At 50.1% G+C, this 22877-nt stretch overlaps 1 protein-coding gene across 1 annotated transcript in view; it reads left to right on the forward strand.

The window, feature by feature from the left end:
- Nucleotides 1-22877, forward strand: part of tns1b (tensin 1b) — an 833038-nt gene that overhangs the window by 647402 nt on the left and 162759 nt on the right. Inside the window, 1 exon segment of the mRNA XM_072578355.1 lies at nt 13745-13861. Within this exon segment, the coding sequence (XP_072434456.1) occupies nt 13745-13861 (117 nt within the window).

The raw sequence follows: 22877 nt of genomic DNA on the forward strand, positions 1-22877 counted from the left end.
CACAGTACAGTACAGCACAGTACAGTACAGTACAGCACAGCACAGTACAGCACAGTACAGCACAACACAGTACAGAACAGCACAGTACAGCACAACACAGCACAGTACAGCACAGTACAGTACAGTACAGCACAGCACAGTACAGCACAACACAGTACAGTACAGCACAGTACAGTACAGTACAGCACAGCACAGTACAGCACAGTACAGCACAACACAGTACAGTACAGCACAGTACAGTACAGTACAGCACAGCACAGTACAGCACAGTACAGCACAACACAGTACAGAACAGCACAGTACAGCACAACACAGCACAGTACAGCACAACACAGTACAGCACAGTACAGTTCAGCACAGCACAGTTCAGCACAGTACAGCACAGCACAATACAGCACAGCACATATAGTACAGCACAGCACAGTACAGCACCGCACAGTACAGCACCGCACAGTACAGCACAGTACAGTACAGTACAGTATAGCACAGCACAGTACAGCACAGCACAGTACAGCACAGCACAGTACAGCACAGTACAACACAGTACAGCACAGCACAGTTTAGCACAGTACAGTACAGCACAGTACAGCACTGTACAGTACAGTAGAGCACAGTACAGCACAGTTCAGCACAGTACAGCACCGCACAGTACAGCACAGTACAGTACAGTACAGTACCGTATAGCACAGCACAGTACAGCACAGTACAGTACAGCACAGTTCAGCACAGTACAGCACTGCACAGTACAGTACAGTACAGTATAGCACAGCACAGCACAGTACAGTACAGCACAGTACAACACAGTACAGCACAGCACAGTTCAGCACAGCACAGTACAGCACTGTACAGTTCAGTACAGCACAGTTCAGTACAGCACAGTACAGTATAGCACAGTACAGTACAGTACAACACAGTACTGCACAGTACAGTACAGCACAGCACAGTTCACCACAGTACAGCACAGTACAGCACAGTACAGTACAGCACAGTACAGTATAGCACAGCACAGTACAGCACAGCACAGCACAGTACAGTACAGCACAGTACAACACAGTACTGCACAGTACAGTACAGCACAGCACAGTTCACCACAGTTCACCACAGTACAGCACAGTACAGCACAGTACAGTACAGCACAGCACAGTACAGCACTGTACAGTACAGTACATTACAGCACAGTACAGCACAGCACAGTACAGCATAGTACAGTACAGCACAGCACAGTACAGCACAGCACAGTACAGCACAGTACAGCACAGTACAGTACAGTACAGTACAGCACAGTACACCACAGTACAGTACAGCACAGCACAGTGCAGCACAGTACAGTACAGTACAGCACAGTTCAGTACAGCACAGTACAGTATAGCACAGTACAGCACAGCACAGTACAGTACAACACAGTACTGCACAGTACAGTACAGCATAGCACAGTTCACCACAGTACAGCACAGCACAGTACAGCACAGTACAGTACAGCACAGCACTGTACAGTACAGTACATTACAGCACAGTACAGCACAGTACAGTACAGCACAGCACAGTTCAGCACAGCACAGTTCAGCACAGTACAGCACAGCACAGTACAGCACAGTGCATCACAGTACACCACAGTACAGTACAGCACAGCACAGTACAGTACAGCACAGTACACCACAGTACAGTACAGCACAGCATAGTTCAGCACAGTACAGCACAGTACAATACAGCACAGCACAGTACAGTACAGTACAGTACACCACGGTACGGAACAGTACAGTACAGCACAGCACAGCACAGTACAGTACACCACGGTACAGTACAGTACTGTACAGTACAGCTCAGTACACTATAGTACACTACAGTACAGTACAGCACAGTACAGTATACTACAGTACATCGCAGTACAGTACAGTACACTATAGTACACTACAGTACATCGCAGTACAGTACAGTACAGCACAGTACAGTGCAGCACAGTACAACACAGTACTGCACAGTACAGTACAGCATAGCACAGTTCACCACAGTACAGCACAGTACAGTACAGTACAGCACAGTACAGTACAGCACAGTACAGTACAGCACAGCACAGTACAGCACAGTACAGCACAACACAGTACAGACCAGCACAGTACAGCACAACACAGCACAGTACAGCACAACACCGTACAGCACAGTACAGTACAGCACAGCACAGTTCAGCACAGTACAGCACAGCACAATACAGCACAGCACATATAGTACAGCACAGTACAGCACCGCACAGTACAGCACCGCACAGTACAGCACAGTACAGTACAGTACAGTATAGCACAGCACAGTACAGCACAGCACAGTACAGCACAGTACAACACAGTACAGCATAGCACAGTTTAGCACAGTACAGTACAGCACAGTACAGTACAGTAGAGCACAGTTCAGCACAGTACAGCACAGTTCAGCACAGTACAGTACAGTACAGTACAGTATAGCACAGCACAGTACAGTACAGCACAGTTCAGCACAGTACAGCACTGCACAGTACAGCACAGTACAGTACAGTATAGCACAGCACAGTACAGCACAGCACAGTACAGTACAGCACAGTACAACACAGTACAGCACAGCACAGTTCAGCACAGTACAGTACAGCACAGTACAGCACTGTACAGTTCAGTACAGCACAGTTCAGTACAGCACAGTACAGTATAGCACAGTACAGTACTGTACAACACAGTACTGCACAGTACAGTACAGCACAGCACAGTTCACCACAGTACAGTACAGCACAGTACAGTATAGCACAGTACAGTACAGCACAGTTCAGTACAGCACAGTACAGTATAGCACAGTACAGCACTGCACAGTTCAGTACAGCACAGTTCAGTACAGCACAGTACAGTATAGCACAGTACAGCACAGTACAACACAGTACTGCACAGTACAGTACAGCATAGCACAGTTCACCACAGTACAGCACAGTACAGCACAGCACAGTACAGCACAGTACAGCACAGTACAGTACAGCACAGCACTGTACAGTACAATACATTACAGCACAGTACAGCACAGTGCAGTACAGCACAGCACAGCACAGTTCAGCACAGTACAGTACAGCACAGTACAGTACAGTACAGTACACCACAGTACAGTACAGCACAGCATAGTTCAGCACAGTACAGCACAGTACAGTACAGTACAGTACACCACGGTACAGTACAGTACAGTACAGCACAGCACAGCACAGTACAGTACAGTACACCACGGTACAGTACAGTACTGTACAGTACAGCTCAGTACACTATAGTACACTACAGTACAGTACAGCACAGTACAGTATACTACAGTACATCGCAGTACAGTACAGCTCAGTACACTATAGTACACTACAGTACAGTACAGCACAGTACAGTATACTACAGTACATCGCAGTACAGTACAGTACAGTACACTATGGTACACTACAGTACATCGCAGTACAGTACAGTACACTATAGTACACTACAGTACATCGCAGTACAGTACAGCACAGTACAGTATAGTACAGCACAGTACAACACAGTACTGCACAGTACAGTACAGCATAGCACAGTTCACCACAGTACAGCACAGTACAGTACAGCACAGTACAGTACAGCACTGTACAGTACAGTACATTACAGCATAGTACAGCACAGTACAGTACAGCACAGCACAGTTCAGCACAGCACAGTACAGCACAGCACAGTACAGCACAGTGCATCACAGTACACCACAGTACAGTACAGCACAGCACAGTACAGTACAGCACAGTACAGTACAGCACAGTACACCACAGTACAGTACAGCACAGCATAGTTCAGCACAGTACAGCACAGTACAATACAGTACAGCACAGCACAGTACAGTACAGTACACCACGGTACAGTACAGCACAGCACAGTACAGTACAGTACACCACGGTACAGTACAGTACTGTACAGTACAGCTCAGTACACTATAGTACACTACAGTACAGTACAGCACAGTACAGTACAGCACAGTACAGCACAGTACAATACAGTACACTATAGTACACTACAGTACATCGCAGTACAGTACAGTACAGCACAGTACAACACAGTACTGCACAGTACAGTACAGCATAGCACAGTTCACCACAGTACTGCACAGTACAGCACAGTACAGTACAGCACAGCACTGTACAGTACAGTACATTACAGCACAGTACAGCACAGTACAGTACAGCACAGCACAGTTCAGCACAGTACAGCACAGCACAGTACAGCACAGTGCATCACAGTACACCACAGTACAGTACAGTACAGCACAGTACACCACAGTACAGTACAGCACAGCATAGTTCAGCACAGTACAGCACAGTACAATACAGTACAGCACAGCACAGTACAGTACAGTACAGTACACCACAGTACAGTACAGTATAGTACAGTACAGTACACCACGGTACAGTACAGTACTGTACAGTACAGCACAGTACACTATAGTACGCTACAGTACAGTACAGCACAGTACAGTATACTACAGTACATCGCAGTACAGTACAGTACAGTACACTATAGTACACTACAGTACAGTACAGCACAGTACAGTATACTACAGTACATCGCAGTACAGTACAGTACAGTACACTATAGTACACTACAGTACATCGCAGTACAGTACAGTACAGCACAGTACAGTACACCACAGTACAGTACACCACGGTACAGTACAGCACAGTACAGCACATTACAGTACAGTACTGTACAGTACAGCTCAGTACACTATAGTACACTACAGTACAGTACAGCACAGTACAGTATACTGCAGTACATCGCAGTACAGTACAGTACACTATAGTACACTACAGTACATTGCAGTACAGTACCGTGCAGTACACTATAGTACACTACAGTACATCGCAGTACAGTACAGTACACTATAGTACACTACAGTACAGTACAGCACAGTACAGTATACTACAGTACATCGCAGTACAGTACAGTACAGTACAGTACACTATAGTACACTACAGTACAGTACAGCACAGTACAGTACAGTACACTATAGTACACTACAGTACAGTACAGCACAGTACAGTATACTACAGTACATCGCAGTACAGTACAGTACAGTATACTACACATTCAGAACAGGATTTGGGAGCTCATGGTTGAGGCTGTTCAGCCTCCTTTGGAATACTGTGTGCAATCCTGGTCTCCATGCTATTGGAGGGATGCTGTGAAACTTGGAAGAGTTCAAGTCTACTTTCTATGGTCGGATAATCAGAATTGTACACAGTACTCCAGAGAGACCTCACCAACATCTTGTAACAGCTGTAACATGTCGTCCTAACTCCTATCCTCGATTCTCTTCCATGCTTACCTGTTTTAAATGTACCACCCTTCCAGACTAGCAATTCAAGTTCATCTGCACCCTCTTGGTGAAACCATTTCTCCATTAATCCCCCCAGCCAATGACACGTGATTAGGCCCTGCTCTCCCACTTCCGTAAGGTTTTCCCTCAGCCTTTCCTATTCCCCACTTAGCTCCCGACTGACCTGGGACTTCTTTTGTCTGTACTTTGCGATTTGTGCACTTTCAAAGACTTTTAAACACCTTAACAGTTCCTTTCTCATTGTATAAATTCCACCGCAGATTCCCCGCTCCCCCTCCCTGATTATAATCTCTGTCCTTCCTCGTCTTTTATGAATACAGTCCACACAAAACTTACCCACAAGCTCCTGATTCAACCCAGACCTTGCTGTAGTTATTCCCTTGTTATTTACAGATAAAGACAATGTATTTTCCGGGGTTTTACTTGACAATCATTTTCCTGCCTGTTGTTTGTTTTTTATTTCGTTTTGTTTGAATGTTCCCCTTGGTTTGGTTTATCCTCCTGTGAGGTCACTCTGAGACCTTGGGATCTCCCTCCAATGAAAGGGACAGTCACAGATCCTGAGGAGGATGGATCGGACACAGCCAGAGGACCAGCCGTCTTTCATGGGAAATGAGGAGAAGGTGGGGTTCAGGGAAATGGCGAGAAGCTGTTGCTGAAGAACCGGGAAAGGGAGTGGGATTGAGGGACAGGAAAAAGATGGGGTTGAGGGACATTAGGGAGAAGGTGGGGACTGAGGGGCATGGTTGAGGGATATAAGGTTAATGTGGGATTGGGGGATATGGGTTGAACGTGGGGGTTGAGATACATGGGGAAGGCCAGGGATTGAGAGATATGGGGGGATGGTGGGGGTTGAGACACATGAGGCAGAGGGTGGGTGTAGAGAGATATGGGGAAAAGGTTGGAATTGGGTGATATGGGGGGATGGTGAAGTTGAGGGATATGGGGAGAGGGTGGGAGGCTGGGTGTACTGAGTTTGAAGAGAGATTGACAGAGGGGAGGAATCCTGCTGGGGGAATCAGAGGTGTAGAACTGGTCTGAGTTTTGTTTTCATAGAATCCCTACAGTGCAGAAACAGGCCATTTGGCCCAACCAGTCCACACTGACCCTCTGCAGAGTAACCCACCCAGACCCATTTCCCCCTACCCTATTACTCTACACTCACCCCTGACTAACGCACCTAACCTACACATCCCTAAATATTATGGGGCAATTTAGCGTGGGCAATCCACCCTAACCCACGCACCTTCTGCCTGTGGGAGGAAACTGGAGCACCCGGAGGAAACCCACGCAGACACGGGGAGAATGTGCAAACTCCACCCGAGGCTGGAATCGAATCCAGGTTCCCTGGCGCTGGGAGGCAGCAGTGCCAACCACTGAGCCACTGTGCTTTTAACGGGGACATACCCAGGAGGAGGGTTTCACACTGGTGGTTCCAAACTGACAGGGGACAGGAACATGAAAATCAAAGTGAAACCAGAGCTGACTGCAGGAGAGAGAGGGGGAAGAAAAACAAAGGAGTGTTAGTCCTGGGAGGATTGAGCTGACTGTGTGGATCCTTCTCACCTCAGATGTTTTTGTCTTGCTCCATTTGGTTGCTTCTATGCTTCGCACTGCCGCCTCACAGCATTGCCGGTTCAATTCCACCCTCCGACGACTGACTGTGTGGAGTTTGCACATTCTCCCCGTGTCTGGGTGGGTTTCCTCCAGGTGCTCCGATTTCCTCCCACAGTCCTGTGAAACTTGAAAGGGTTCAGAAAAGATTTACAAGGATGTTGCCAGGGTTGGAGGATCTGAGCTACAGGGAGAGGCTAAACAGGCTGGGGCTGTTTTCCCTGGAGTGTCGGAGGCTGAGGGGTGACCTTATAGAGGTTTATAAAATCATGAGGGGCATGGATAGGGTAAATAGACAAAGTCTTTTCCCTGGGGTCGGGGAGTCCAGAACTAGAGGACATAGGGTTAGAGTGAGAGGGGAAAGATATAAAAGAGACCTAAGGAGCAACTTTTTCACCCAGAGGGTGGTACGTGTATGGAATGAGCTGCCAGAGGATGTGGTGGAGGCTGGTACAATTGCAACATGTAAGAGGCATTTGGATGGGTATATGAATAGGAAGAGTTTGGAGGGATATGGGCTGGGTGCTGGCAGGTGGGACTAGATTGGGTTGGGATATCTGGTCGGCATGGACAGGTTGGACCGAAGGGTCTGTTTCCATGCTGTACATCTCTATGACTCTATGTGCAGGTAAGTGGGATTGGCTAAGGGAGATATGGAGTTATGGGGATGGGATGGGTTTATGTGGGAGGCTCTTTGAAGAGCCAGTTCAGGCTCAATGGGCCAAATGGCCTCCACCTGCATTGTCAGGTTCTTGCCCCAGTTAGTTCCATTCCATTGCAGGTTAGTTTTGAACAATCCCAATCCCTCTGAGGGGACAATTTCTAAATACCGCCTGCTCCCTGCCAGCAGTCTGATTACACACAGACACTTGGGGGGGGGGGGGGGGGGGTCTGTAAAGAGGGTGGGCAGATTCCACGGCTGATTGAAATGAAAACGATAGTCTTTCCCTGAGAGCTGGCTCCAGGTAGAAACCAGCAGGAGGCCAGTTCAAACCTGGCCTTAGGCAAAGCACAGCTGTACATCACTGTCCCAGTGAGACCCTTCGGGGGGGGGGGAGGTTTGTAAACTTCACTGTCCCAGTGAGACCCTTCGGGGGGGGGGGAGGTTTGTAAACTTCACTGTCCCAGTGAGACCCTTTGGGGGGGGGAGGTTTGTAAACTTCACTGTCCCAGTGAGACCCTTTGGGGGGGGGAGGTTTGTAAACTTCACTGTCCCAGTGAGACCCTTTGGGGGGGGGAGGTTTGTAAACTTCACTGTCCCAGTGAGACCCTTTGGGGGGGGGGGGGGGAGGTTTGTATAGTCAGTGCGGGGGGCGGGGGGGGGGGGGGGGGAGGTTTGTAAACTTCACTGTCCCAGTGAGACCCTTCAGGGTGGGGGGGGGGGGAATGTCCCATACACCTCCCTGTCCCAGTGAGACCCTTCAGAGGGTGAGGGGGGTGGGTGGGAATGTCCCATACATATCACTGTCCCAGTGAGACCCTTTGGGGGGGGGTGGCAGCGGGGTGTCCCGTACAGATCAGGATGGTGGTCAGACAAAATATGAGCTGACAACTCACCCCACTCCCTACTGTCTACAGGAAACCCTTGCCACTTCCTCTGGTCCATCCAATCATACCATGAGCCCTCTGGCTGTGTTTCTCACAGGGTATGGGTGAGGCTGGCAGGGCTGGTGTTTGTTTCCTGTCCCTAATTGCCCCTTGAAACTGAATACCTTGCTGGGCCATTTCAGAGGGCAGTTAACAGTTACCCCCCATTGCTGTGGGTCTGGAGTCACGTGTAGGCCAGACCAGGTAAGGATGGCTGTTTCGAGTGGTGCTGGAAAAGCACAGCAGGTCAGGCAGCATCCGAGAAGTAGGAAAATTGACATTTTGGGCAAAGGCCACTCATCAGGACTGAAGCATTCAATCCTGATGAAGGGCTTTTGCCCGAAATGTTGATATTCCTGCCCCTCGGATGCTGCCTGACCTGCTGTGCTTTTCCAGCACCACCCTGATCTTGACTCTGATCTCCAGCCTCTTCAGTCCTCACTTTTCCCTGGGTAAGGATGGCAGTTTCCATCCCGAAAGGACATGAGTAAAGCAGATGGGGTTTTCTCCGACTATCAGTGTTTGTTGCCATGGTCACTCTCTCTGATGCTTAAATTTTTCAGAATGTTTTTATGAATTTCCAGATCACCAGCTTGTGTTGTGGGGTTTGAACCATGTGCACAGAGTACAGTCAATTCTGTGATAACTCGAGTTTCTTCAAAGCGAATTGGCGATGATGTGATTGAAGGATTTGGGCTGTTAGTTGTAGATGGTGAACTTTCCTCAGCTGTATTGTCTCTAATGTGATTCCTGTCCCAGTGGCTCAAATGATGCTGCTATGACATGATTCCCTTGTAATGCAGGATTGCATGGGAATGGAATGACTGTGTGTTCACAGAACAGACTGTATGAGTGCAGGCACCCGGATAATGAGCTCAGAGACACTCGCACTATGCTGCTGGACCTTCCACTAGTCCACCCGAATAAGAGGCATGATCTCAGAGGCTAGACTAGGCCTCTCCACACAACCTAGGGGCTTCACACTGGCACACAGGAACGGACACACAGGTGTACTCAGGTACACAGGTCAATGTGTTCTTCCTAACTGCAGCCAGAGGGGAGGGGGAGGGGGAGGGGGAGGGGGAGGGGGAGGGGGAGGGGGAGGGGGAGGGGGGGGTGTACGGCCCACTTCTGCCCCCCACTAACCCTACTCAGGAGATGGACATGGTACCCAGACCCTTGAAGCGTGGCCCTCAGGACCGTGTTTGAGCTCAGTGCAGGGGTGAGGAAGCGGCTCTCCACCTGAGAGAGACCCCCCGCCTCAGGAAGGAAATGGGGAAACTGTTTCTCAGTCCAGAACATTAGTGGGATCACACAGCCATCTAACCATTAAAACCGCTGTGAAGAAAGCAATTTAAATGGGTCAGAGGCGGATGGAACAGGTTTGATGGGCAGAAGGGCTGACAGTTATTGTTCATATTGTTATACGGTCTGTCCAAGATTCATTGCACACGTGTTGGCACACACACAACTGCAGGTGTGTCTGTGTCTACACAGGAAACTTCACTCTCCAATCCAGACCTTACTCATCAGACAACAGTGAAAAAAGTATACCCCACTTTATCCCACTCCATATGACTCTCACTGGGGTACACTCCCACACACACTGACTCTCACTGGGGTACAGTCCCACACACACTGACTCTCACTGGGGTACACTCCCACACACACTGACTCTCACTGGGGTACAGTCCCACACACACTGACCCTCACTGGGGAACACTCCCACACACACTGACCCTCACTGGGGTACACTCCCACACACACTGACTCTCACTGGGATACACTCCCACACACACTGACCCTCACTGGGGTACGCTCCCACACACACTGACTCTCACTGGGGTACACTCCCACACACACTGACTCTCACTGGGGTACACTCCCACACACACGGACTCTCACTGGGGTACAGTCCCACACACACTGACTCTCACTGGGGTACAGTCCCACACACACTGACCCTCACTGGGGTACACTCCCACACACACTGACTCTCACTGGGGTACACTCCCACACACACTGACTCTCACTGGGGTACAGTCCCACACACACTGACCCTCACTGGGGTACACTCCCACACACACTGACTCTCACTGGGGGACAGTCCCTCACACACTGACCCTCACTGGGGTACACTCCCTCACACACTGACCCTCACTGGGGCACACTCCCTCACACACTGACTCTCACTGGTTACAGCCCCTCACTCACTGACTCTCACTGGGGTACAGTCCCACACACACTGACTCTCACTGGGGTACACTCCCACACACACTGACCCTCACTGGGGTACAGTCCCACACACACTGACCCTCACTGGGGTACAGTCTCACACACACTGACCTTCACTGGGGAACAGTCCCACACACACTGACCCTCACTGGGGAACAGTCTCACACACACTGACCCTCACGGGGAACAGTCCCACACACACTGACCCTCACTGGGGTACAGTCCCACACACACTGACCCTCACTGGGGTACAGTCCCACACACACTGACTCTCACTGGGGTACAGTCCCATACTCAGTGAGGTTGCTATGAGGATTTATAGTCGGGGTTAGTATTGGAGACGATGGGTTTGTTGTCGATATTAATGATCAGCCTTTCCCCAGAAATGGGAACTGAGGTGTCGAGTTCGGGAACGGAGTAGTCAGAGGTGGACCAGGTGAAGATGAGAGTCTGGTGGAATTTGATAAACAATTCTAATTCCAGACAAGAGAGGGAACTCATTCCGATGATGTCATTTCCATTGGATAATTCGCCTCATTCCCTGTTTTCTGTGAAGACTGTATTCCATCCTCCCATCGTCTTCCTGAACTGAGGGTTCCCCAGTATTATTGTTGACAGGGCCCTCAGCCTGGGTCTGCCCCCGTGCCCCCTATCTCCCCTCCCACTGCAGCAATAGTGTCCCCCTGTCCTTACCCACCATCCCAACATACGCACAGCCAGAGGATTATTAACCTCCACTATCACCACCTCCAAGATGTCACCAACAAACACATATTCCCCTCCCCTCCCTCGTCCACATTCCGCAGAGACCATTCCCTCCGGGGCACCTGGTCTACTTCTCCTTCACTACGAACACCTCCCCACGTCCCCATGGCACCTTCCTCTGCAAAGCAGAAGGTGTAACGCCCATTTCCCTCCCCCGTCCTCACTATCCAAGAGCCAAAGCACACCTTCCAGGTGAAGCCACAGTTTACCTGCTCTTCACTCAGTCATGTCTGTGGCATTTGCTGCTCCCAGTGTGGTGTCCTCTGCACTGGGGAAACACTGCGTAGACTGGGTGACCGCCAGGCATCAATGTTTTGTTGCAAAGACTCTGAGCTTCCAAAAACCTGCCACTTCAACACACCCTCCTGTTCCCCCAGTCCAACTTCCACCCTGCCCTTAAATTCATTTGGTCCATCTTGGACACCCCCACCCCGTCCCCTATGTTGACCTCTCCATTTCCATCTCCGGTGACAATCTCGCGACAGACATTTACTGCAAACCCACAGACTCCCATAACTACCTGAATTACACCTCCTCCCACCAGTATCCTGCAAGAATTCCATCCTGTTTTCCCAATTCCTCCGCCTCCACCACATCTGCTCGGATGAGGAGACATCCCAAATGTCCACCTATTTCGAACAACGTGCTATTCTCCCCTCTATCACTCAGACAGCCGTTCATCACACCTCCTCCATTACCCACTCCACTGTCTAAATCCCCCCCCCTCCAAATGCAATAAAGACCGGTTTCCCCCTTGTCTTCACCCACCACCCCACCAGTGTCTGCATTCAATGCATCATCCTTAACCATGTCCGCCAACCCCACCAAGAACACCTTCCCCTTCCCATCCCCTCTGCCGTCCACAAGGACTGCTCCCTTTGACAGTCCTTGGTTTGTGCCACTCTCCCCACCCAATCCCCCCGAACCCCCCCCCCCCCCCGGTACCTTCCCCTGCAACCACAAAAGATGCAAAACCTGCCAGTACCTCCATCCAGAGCCCCAAACAGTCCTTCCAGGTGAGACAGAGGTTCACCTGCCTCTCTTCCAACCTAGTTTACTGCATCAGGTGCTCCCGATGTGGACTTCTCTACATCAGGGAGACCGAACGTTAACTTAGGGAATGGTTCACCGAGCATCGCAGCCGGGCCCATAGGAGCTGATCGGACCTCCCAGTCACCACCCATTTTAATTCCCCTTCCCACTCCCTTTCTAACATGACCATCCTTGGCCTCCTCTATTGCCAAAACAAACCACAGTACAAATTGGAGGGACAACTCCTCATCTTCCACCTGGGCAGCCTACGGCCTAGAGGATTCAACATTGAGTTCTCCAATTTCAAATAACCTCCCTCCCTGTCCCCTGACTCCCTTCCCAGCCCTCCCCTCTCCCTTCCACTCCTCCCAGCCACCAATCGGATTCATTCCTCCCATTGACCAACCAGGTTGTACCCTCTGTCTTCACCTCTCCCCACTTCACCACCCTGCCCCTATCAACCCCTTTATCTGCAGCTCCCCCTACACCCACCCCCAGTCCTGAGGAAGGGTTACACCCAAAACGTTGCCCTCTCCACCTCCTGATACTGCCTGCCTTGCTGTGATCTCCCAACCTCCTGCTTGTCTATCCTGGCCAACCTCTCTGCCTCAGGCTTGCTGTGGCGTTTCAGTGAAGCTCAGCACAAGCTGGAAGAACAGCACCTCGGTTTCCACTTGGGGACCCTGCATCCTTCTGCACTCAAATTGAGTTCAATAATTTTACAGCCTGAGACACCTCCCCCCATGTCCTTACCCCAACCCCCACATACCAGGCCTTCTTATCACATGGACTGCTATTACACCCAAATCATTACCAGACACTAACAATCCCCACTCATTCCCCCAGACTGACCTGAACCCATTCTTTGTCTATTCAACTTCTTGTCTCTTTTTGGGCTCTATCTCCATCTGTCATTTACTCCTCCCCCCTGCGCCCCACCCCACCTTCTGCATAAATACCGCTGTTTTTCCAGCTACCACCAGTTCTGAAGAAGGGTCACTGGACCCGAAATGTTAACTGTGTTTTCTCTCTGTTAGCTCTTCCAGCAATTTCTGATTTTGTTCCTGATTTCCAGCCTCTGCAGATTTTTCAGTTTGTTGTTCCATTTTTCTGAGCATTAACAGTGTTAACATTAGCCCATTAACAGTGTTTCTTGTTTCTGACTCTCCAGGGATGGAGCACCTGGAGAATGGCCCTAGTGTCTCTGTCGATTATAACACCGCTGACCCTTTGATTCGCTGGGATTCCTACGAGAACTTCAACGCTCAGCGAGAGGACCAGCCGGAGGGTAAGACCCTGAGCCCGCTGCAGGTCCATGCAGTTTGTAACTGACCCTGGGGCATGACCAGCTCTGCCCAGGCCTGGTCATGTGTACTACTGAGTCCCAGAGTTCTCCACAATGTTGATACCAATGGACAGAGTTTCCCTACAAATGGAAACTAGCATCAGTGAATCAGCCACACAGTCCATGGGAGCCCTAACAGTTCATAGGACATAGAGCATTCCAGTGCAGTACAGGCCCTTCGGCCCTCGATGTTGTACCGACCTGTGGAACCAATCTGAAGCCCATCTAACCTACACTATTCCATTCTCATCCATATGTTTATCCAATGACCATTGAAATGCCCTTAAAGTTGGCGAGTCTACTCCTGTTACAGGCAGGGCATTCCACGTCCCTACTACTCTCTGAGTAAAGAAACTACCTCTGACATCTGTTCTATATCTTCTGGATTAGTGGTGCTAGAAGAGCACAGCAGTTCAGGCAGCATCCAAGGAGCTTCGAAATCGACGTTTCGGGCAAAAGCCCTTCATCAGGTTATTCCTGAAGGGCTTTTGCCCGAAACGTCGATTTCGAAGCTCCTTGGATGCTGCCTGAACTGCTGTGCTCTTCCAGCACCACTAATCCAGAATCTGGTTTCCAGCATCTGCAGTCATTGTTTTTACCTATCTGTCCTATATCTATCACCCCTCAATTTAAAGCTATGCCCCCTCGTGCTCACTGTCCCCATACCTGGTAAAAGGCTCTCCCTGTCCACCCTATCTAACCCTCTGATTATCTTGTATGTCTCAATTAAGTCACCTCTCAACCTTCTTCTCTCTAACAAAAACAGCCTCAAGGCCCTCAGCCTTTCCCCGTAAGACCTTCCCTCCATACCAGGCAACATCCCAGTAAATCTCCTCCGAACCCTTTCCAAAGCTTCCACATCCTTCCTATAATGCAGTGACCAGAACCGTACACAATACTCCAAGTGCGGCTGCATCAGAGTTTTGTACAGCTGCTGCATGACCTCATGGCTCCGAAACTCAATCCCTCGACCAATAAAAACTAACACACCGTGTGCCTTCTTAACAACCCTATCAGCCTGGGTGACAACTTTCAGGGATCTATGTACATGGACACTGGGATCTCTCTGCTCATCTACACCACCAAGAGTCTTACCATTAACCCAGTACTCTGTATTCCTGTTACTCCTTCCAAAGTGAATCACCTCACACTTTTCAGCATTAAACTCCAGTTCAAGTCGGGTTTATTCTTGTGTTGTCTGGGATAAACCCCAGGATAACATGTTTGATTTCAGATGAAAGGTTGAGGAGGGTTGGCTTTCCCTATTGGACCAAGCAAATCCTGTGAAAGGTCACCTCGTCAAACAGATGAGACTACTATCGGCTCACACTGAGAAGAGGCGGGAGGGAGGACAGCGTATCCTGTTGGGGGCAAACAGAGATTTTTTAACATGCTGAGATATTCTGCATTCAGATAGGAAGGGGGATTTGTTCTCTCAGATGGGCTTCATTGGGTGACAGGTTCCCCCACAAAACACAAGGTTATCTGGTTTGGAATGAACAAAGTTAAACATCACACAACACCAGGTTATAGTTCTACAGGTTTATTTGGAAACACTCGCTTTGTAAGACAATTGACTCCTTCACAACCACCTGATGAAGGAGCGACGCTCTGAAAGCTAGTACATCCAATTAAACCTGTTGGACTATAACCGTGAGTTGTGTGATTTTTAACTTTGTCCACCCCAGTCCAACACCGGCATCTCCAAATCATGGTTTGCAATGTGTTGTGAAAATTGAGTTTGAAAATATTTCGCTGTAACCAGGGGTTGACCCAGGAGCGTAGTGTTAAGGTCAGCTTATCAGGTTCAACTGAGAGGGGCAAGCCATGGATATTTTGGATAGTAATGGCATGCAGGGTCATGGGGGTAACAGGAGGAGACTGGTACAGGATAATGCAACCAGATTAGTAACAGAGCCAGTCCATGCAGCATGGGCTGAATGGCCTCCTTCTGCACAGTCACAGTTCTGAGCTTCTGCATTCTGTGGGAATATTCTGGTGAATCTGTGCTGCTTTGTGAAGAGGAATTCTCACTAGGGCTATGTGTGTGGCTCAGAGGGGAACTTGCAGGCGGTGGTGTTCCCATGTATCTGCTGCCCTTGTCCTTCTAGATGGAAGTGGTCGTGTGTTTGGAAGGTGCTGCCTGAGGATCTTTGGTGAGTTTCTGCAGTGCATCTTGTAGATGGTACACACTGCTGTTACTGAGTGTGGGTGGGGGAGGGAGGGGGGTGTTTGTGGGTGTGGGGCCAATCAAGCGGCTGCTTTGTCCTGGATGGTGTTGAGTTTCTTGAGTGTTGTTGGAGCTGCCCCCATCCAGGGCAAGTGGGGAATATTCCATCACACTCCGGACTTGGGCCTTGGAGATGGTGGACAGGCTTTGGGGAGTCAAGAGGGGAGTTACTCTCCGCAGTATTCCCAGCATCTGACCTGCTCTTGTAGCTGCTGTGTTTATGTGGTGGGTCCAGATGAGTTTCTGATCAATGGTAACCCCCAGATTGTTGATAATGGGGGATTCAGTGATGGTAATCTTTGAATGTCAAGGGGCAGTGGTTAGAATGTCTCTTATTGCTGATGGTCATAGCCTGACATTTGTGTGACACGAATGTTACTTGCCCCTTGTCAGCCCAAGCCTGGAGATTGTTCAGATCTTGTTGCATTTGAACATGGACTGCTCCAGTATCTGAGGAGTGGGGAATGGAGCTGAACATTGTGTAATCATCGGGGACCATCCCCACTTCTGACCTTCTGATGGAGGGAAGGTCATTGATGAAGCAGCTGAAGATGGTTGGGTCTAGGACCCTCCCCTGAGGGACTCCTGCAGAGATGTCCTGGAGCTGAGATGACTGACCCTCCAACAACCACAACCATCTTCCTCTGTGCCAGGTATGACTCTAACCAGCGGAGAGTTTGCCCCCTGATACCCATTGATTCCAGTTTAGCCAGGGCTCCGTGATGCCACACTCGGTCAAATGCAGCCTTGATGTCAGGGGACTGTCCCCTCTCCCCTCCCCTCTGGAATTCAGCCCTTTTGTCCATGTTTGACCCAAGGCTGTAATGAGGTCAGGAGCTGGGTGACCCTGGGGGATCCCAAACTGGGCGTCACTGAGCAGGTTATTGCTGAGCAGGTGCTGCTTGATAGCTCTGTTACTGACCCCTTCCCTCACTTTACTGAGGATCGAGAGGAGACTGATGGGGTGGGAATTGGCCGGGTTGGATTTGTCCTGCTTTTTCTGTACAGGACATACCTGGGCAATTTTCCACATTGTCGGGTAGATGCCAGTGTTGGAATGGACTGGGTTAGAGTGGTGCTGGAAAATACAGCTGTATTCCTGATGAAGGGCTTTTGCCCGAAACATCAATTTTCCTGCCCCTCGGATGCTGCCTGACCTGCTGTGCTTTTCCAGCACCACTCTCTCGACTCTGATCTCCAGCATCTGCAGTCCTTGTTTTTCCCTTGTGACTGGACTGGAACAGCTTGGTTCGGGGAATGGTACCGTTGCTGGAACGTTGTTGGGGCTGTCACTTTTGCAGGATCTTGATATCTCATACTCTGCAGGAAACGTGGCCAGATCTGACTGACCTCGGGTTTCCCCTTGCTATTCTGACAGGGCGCCCCTCTGCTGCTGACGACACTGCCGAGAGTGTTAGCTTTCAGACAGGTGGCTGTCCTCCTGTCTCTGCCCTGATTGATGGTGCAGAGGTGCTGATGGGTAAACAGCACCATCTCAGCATAACCAGAAGGAAACCAGGAGCAGGCAAGCAGGATTCCTGGCTCCACTGCTAATCCCTTCGGATTCCCAATCAGTGAGACTGAATTTGGTGTCAGCAGTGGGCAGGGGTCTTGTCTCAGCCCTCTCAGTGTCAAGTCCGTACTGAAGATCAGCTATTGCAGGAAGATGTGACGGTCATGGAGAGAGGGTGGAGGGGATTCACTCGATTGGGAGCAGGGATAAGGGAGTTCTGTGAATGGGGAGAGACTGGAGATGCTGGGAATGTTGACCTTTGGGCAAAGTTGGATAAAGGGAGTCACTTAACAGGAGGGGCTCAAATCCCAATGTGGTTCAGCAGCATAAACCAGGAAAAAACTGTTCCCAGTCACGATCTGCAGATTGAACTGGGAATCTCAGCAAAGGGAGTGGGGATAGAACAAAGAACATGACAGCACAGGAACAGGCCCTTCGGCCCTCCAAGCCTGTGCCAATCCAGATCCTCGATCTAAACTTGTCGCCTATTTTCTAAGGGTCTGTACCCCTCTGTCCAGATACCTCTTAAATGACACTATCATGCCCACCTCTATCACCTCCGTTGGCAATGTGTTTCAGACACCCACCACCCTCTGCGCAAAACTCTTTCCCCGTATATCTCCCCTAAACGATCCCCCCTCATATTGAATTCATGACCCCCACTAATTGTGTCCCCCACTCTGGGAAAGAGCTTCTTGCTATCCACCCTGTCTATACCCCTCATGATTTTGTAGGTCTCAAACAGGTCCCCCCTTAACCTCCATCTTTCCAATGAAAATAATCCAAATCTACTCAACCCCTCTTCATAGCCAGCACCCTCCATACCAGGCAACATCCTGGTTAACTTCCTCTGCACTCTCTCCAAACCATCCACATCCTTTTGGTAATGTGGCGACCAGAACTGTACACAGCATTCCAAATGTGGCCGAACCAAAATCATATATAACTGTACCATGACCTGCCAACTCTTGTACTCAATACCCCGTCCAATGAAGGAAGGCATGCCGTGTGCCTTCTTGACCACACTATTGACCTGCGTTGCCATCTTCAGGGAACAATGGAGCTGAACACCCAGATAGAACATCGAACATAGAAGAATACAGCGCAGTACAGGCCCTTTGGCCCTCGATGTTGGGCCGATCCAAGCCCACCTAACCTACACTAACCCACTATCCTCCATATGTCTATCCAATTGTCCGTTTAAATGCCCATAAAGAGGGAGAGTCCACCACTGCTACTGGCAGGGCATTCCATGAACTCACGACTCGCTGAGTAAAGAATCTCCCCCTAACATCTGTCCTATACCTACCCCCCCTTAATTTAAAGCTATGCCCCCTTGTAATAGCTGACTCCATACGTGGAAAAAGGTTCTCATGATCAACCCTATCTAAACCCCTAATCATCTTGTACACCTCTATCAAGTCACCCCTAAACCTTCTTTTCTCCAATGAAAACAGCCCCAAGTGCCTCAGCCTTTCCTCATACGATCTTCCTACCATGCCAGGCAACATCCTGGTAAACCTCCTCTGCACCCGTTCCAATGCCTCCACATTCTTCCTATAGTATGGCGACCAAAACTGCACACAATACTCCAGATGCGGTCGCACCAGAGTCTTATACAACTGCAACATGACCTCAGGACTCCGGAACTCAATTCCTCTACCAATAAAAGCCAGTACGCCATATGCCTTCTTCACCGCACTATTTACCTGGGTGGCAACTTTCAGAGATCTGTGTACATGAACACCAAGATCCCTCTGCTCATCCACACTACCAAGTATCCGACCATTAGCCCAGTACCCCATCTTTTTGTTACTCATACCAAAGTGAATCACCTCACACTTACCCACATTGAACTCCATTTGCCACCTTTCTGCCCAGCTCTGCAGCTTATCTATATCCCACTGTAACCTGCCACATCCTTCCTCACTGTCAACAACTCCACCGACTTTCGTATCATCCGCAAACTTGCTCACCCAACCTTCTAGCCCCTCCTCCAGGTCATTTATAAAAATGACAAACAGCAATGGTCCCAAAACAGATCCTTGTGGAACACCGCTCGTAACTGCACTCCAAGATGAACTTTACCATCAACTACTACCCTCTGTCTTCTTCCAGCCAGCCAATTCCTAATCCAAACCTCCAACTCACCCTCAATGCCATACCTCCGTATTTTTTGCAGTAGCCTACCATGGGGAACCTTATCAAACGCCTTACTACAGATCTCTCTGTACATCAATTTTCCCCAGGGCTTTTCCATTTACTGTATAGTTCGCTCTTGAATTGGATCTTCCAAAATGCATCACCTTGCATTTGTCTGGATTGCACTCCATCTGCCATTTCTCTGCCCATCTCTCCAGTCTATCTATATTCTGCTGTATTCTCTGACAGTCCCCTTCACTATCTGCTACTCCATCAATCTTAGTGTCATCTGCAAACTTGCTTATCAGGCAACCCATATTTCCCTCCACATGTGTATAACGAACAGCAGTGGTCCCAGCACGGATCCCTATGACCTTCCCTGCACAAAGCCATGCTGCCCATCACTGATAAGCCCATTTTCTTCCAAATGTGAGTAGATCCTATCCCTCAGTATCTTCTCCAGCAGCTTCCCCTACCACTGACGTCAGACTCACTGGTCTATAATCACCTGGATTATCCCTGCTACCCTTCTTAAACAAGGAGACAACATTAGCATTTCTCCACTCCTCTTCATCCATTCGAATCCATCTGACATCTCCTCTGTTGTGATGTGGACTGTCCCCGAGGTATCACCACAAACTGCCCCAAGTTCCCAAGTCTTCACCTCATGATTTGAAAACCTCGAATAGGTCACCCCTCACGCTCTGACCCTCTGCGGCCATTCAGCCCATCAAGTTGACTCCACCACTCAATAAGTTAGTAAGTTTGCAGATGACACCAAAATTGGAGGTGTAGTGAACAGTGAAGAGGGTTACCTCAGATTACAACAGGATCTGGACCAGATGGGCCAATGGGCTGAGAAGTGTCAGATGGAGTTTAATTCAGATAAATTTGAGGTGCTGAATTTTGGGAAAGCAAATCTTAGCAGGACTTATACACTTAATGGTAAGGTCTTGGGGAGTGTTGCTGAACAAAGAGACCTTGGAGTGCAGGTTCATAGCTCCTTGAAAATGGAGTCACAGATAGACAGGATAGTGAAGAAGGCATTTGGTATGCTGTCCTTTATTGGTCAGAGTATTGAGTACAGGATTGGATGAAGGTTTGCTTGCTGAGCTGCAAGGTTCATTCCCAGACGTTTCATTACCCTACTAGGTAATATCTTCAGTGGGCCTCAGGCAAAGCAATGCTGAAACGTCCTGCTTTCTATTTATATGTTTGGGTTTCTTTGGGTTGGTGATGTCATTTCTGGTGATGCCATCATTTCCTGTGGTGAAGTCACTTCCGGTTCCTTTTCTCAGGGGGTGGTAGATGGGGTCTAACTTGATGTGTTTGTTGATAGAGTGCCGGTTGGAATGCCATGCTTCTAGGAATTCTTGAACGTGTCTCTGTTTGGCTTGTTCTGGGATGGATGTGTTGTTCCAGTCGAAGTGGTGTCCTTCCTCATCCGTATGTGAGGATACTAGTGAGGGAGGGTCATGTTGGTTTGTGCCTAGTTAATGTTCATGTATCCTGGTGGCTAGTTTTCTGCCTGTTTGTGCTGTGGGTTGACCCACAATGTCCCTTAGGGAGGGAATTCCAGGATTCTGACCCAGTGACACTGAAGGAACGGTGATATATTTCCAAGTCAGGATGGTGAGGGGCTCGGAGGGGAACTTGCAGGGGGTGGTGTTCCCATGGATCTGCTGCCCTTGTTCTTCTGGATGGAAGTGGGTGTGGGTTTGGAAGGTGCTGCCTGAGGATCTTTGGTGAGTTTCTGCAGAGCATCTTGTAGATGGTACACACTGCTGTTACTGAGTGTGGGTGGGGGAGGGAGGGGGTGTTTGTGGATGTGGGGCCAATCAAGCGGCTGCTTTGTCCTGGATGGTGTTGAGCTCCTTGAGTGTTGTTGGAGCTGCCCCCATCCAGGGCAAGTGGGGAATATTCCATCACACTCCGGACTTGGGCCTTGGAGATGGTGGACAGGGAAAAGTGATGACGGTAGATGTTGGAGATCAGAGTCAAAACGTACGGTGCTGGAAAAGCACAGCAGATCAGGCAGCATCCGAGGAATTCCTGATGAAGACCTTGTGCTGGAAACATTGACTCTCCTGCTCCTCGGATGCTGCCTGACCGGCTGTGCTTTTCCAGCATCACATGTTTTGAAATGACGGACAAGCTTTGAGTTGTCTGAAGGTGGGTTACTCACTGCTTCATTCTAACCTGCTGTTGTGGCCATTTGGCGAGTCCAGTTGAGTTTCTGGTCAATGGTAAGACCAACCCCCACCCCACCCCCCCCACCCCCCCCACCCCCCCCCCCCCCCCCGCCCTCATTCCTCCCAGGGTATTGGTACGGAGGATTCGGTGATGGTTACACTATTGAATGCCAAGGGGTAGTGATTAGATTGTCTCTTATTGGAGATGGTCTTACTCTCCCTGTTCCCTGCTCCAGGACACAGCCCACACTCTCCCAGCTCCCCGCTCCGGGACACAGCCCACACTCTCCCTGTTCCCTGCTCCAGGACACAGCCCACACTCTCCCTGTTCCCTGCTCCAGGACACAGCCCACACTCTCCCAGCTCCCCGCTCCGGGACACAGCCCACACTCTCCCTGTTCCCTGCTCCAGGACACAGCCCACACTCTCCCAGCTCCCCGCTCCGGGACACAGCCCACACTCTCCCTGTTCCCCGCTCCGGGACACAGCCCACACTCTCCCTGTTCCCTGCTCCAGGACACAGCCCACACTCTCCCTGTTCCCCGCTCCGGGACACAGCCCACACTCTCCCTGTTCCCTGCTCCAGGACACAGCCCACACTCTCCCAGCTCCCCGCTCCGGGACACAGCCCACACTCTCCCTGTTCCCCGCTCCGGGACACAGCCCACACTCTCCCTGTTCCCTGCTCCGGGACACAGCCCACACTCTCCCTGTTCCCCGCTCCGGGACACAGCCCACACTCTCCCTGTTCCCTGCTCCAGGACACAGCCCACACTCTCCCTGTTCCCCGCTCCGGGACACAGCCCACACTCTCCCAGCTCCCCGCTCCGGGACACAGCCCACACTCTCCCAGCTCCCCGCTCCGGGACACAGCCCACACTC

Source organism: Chiloscyllium punctatum, chromosome 10 (genome assembly GCF_047496795.1).
Source record: "Chiloscyllium punctatum isolate Juve2018m chromosome 10, sChiPun1.3, whole genome shotgun sequence".
Classification (NCBI taxonomy): Eukaryota; Metazoa; Chordata; class Chondrichthyes; order Orectolobiformes; family Hemiscylliidae; genus Chiloscyllium; species Chiloscyllium punctatum.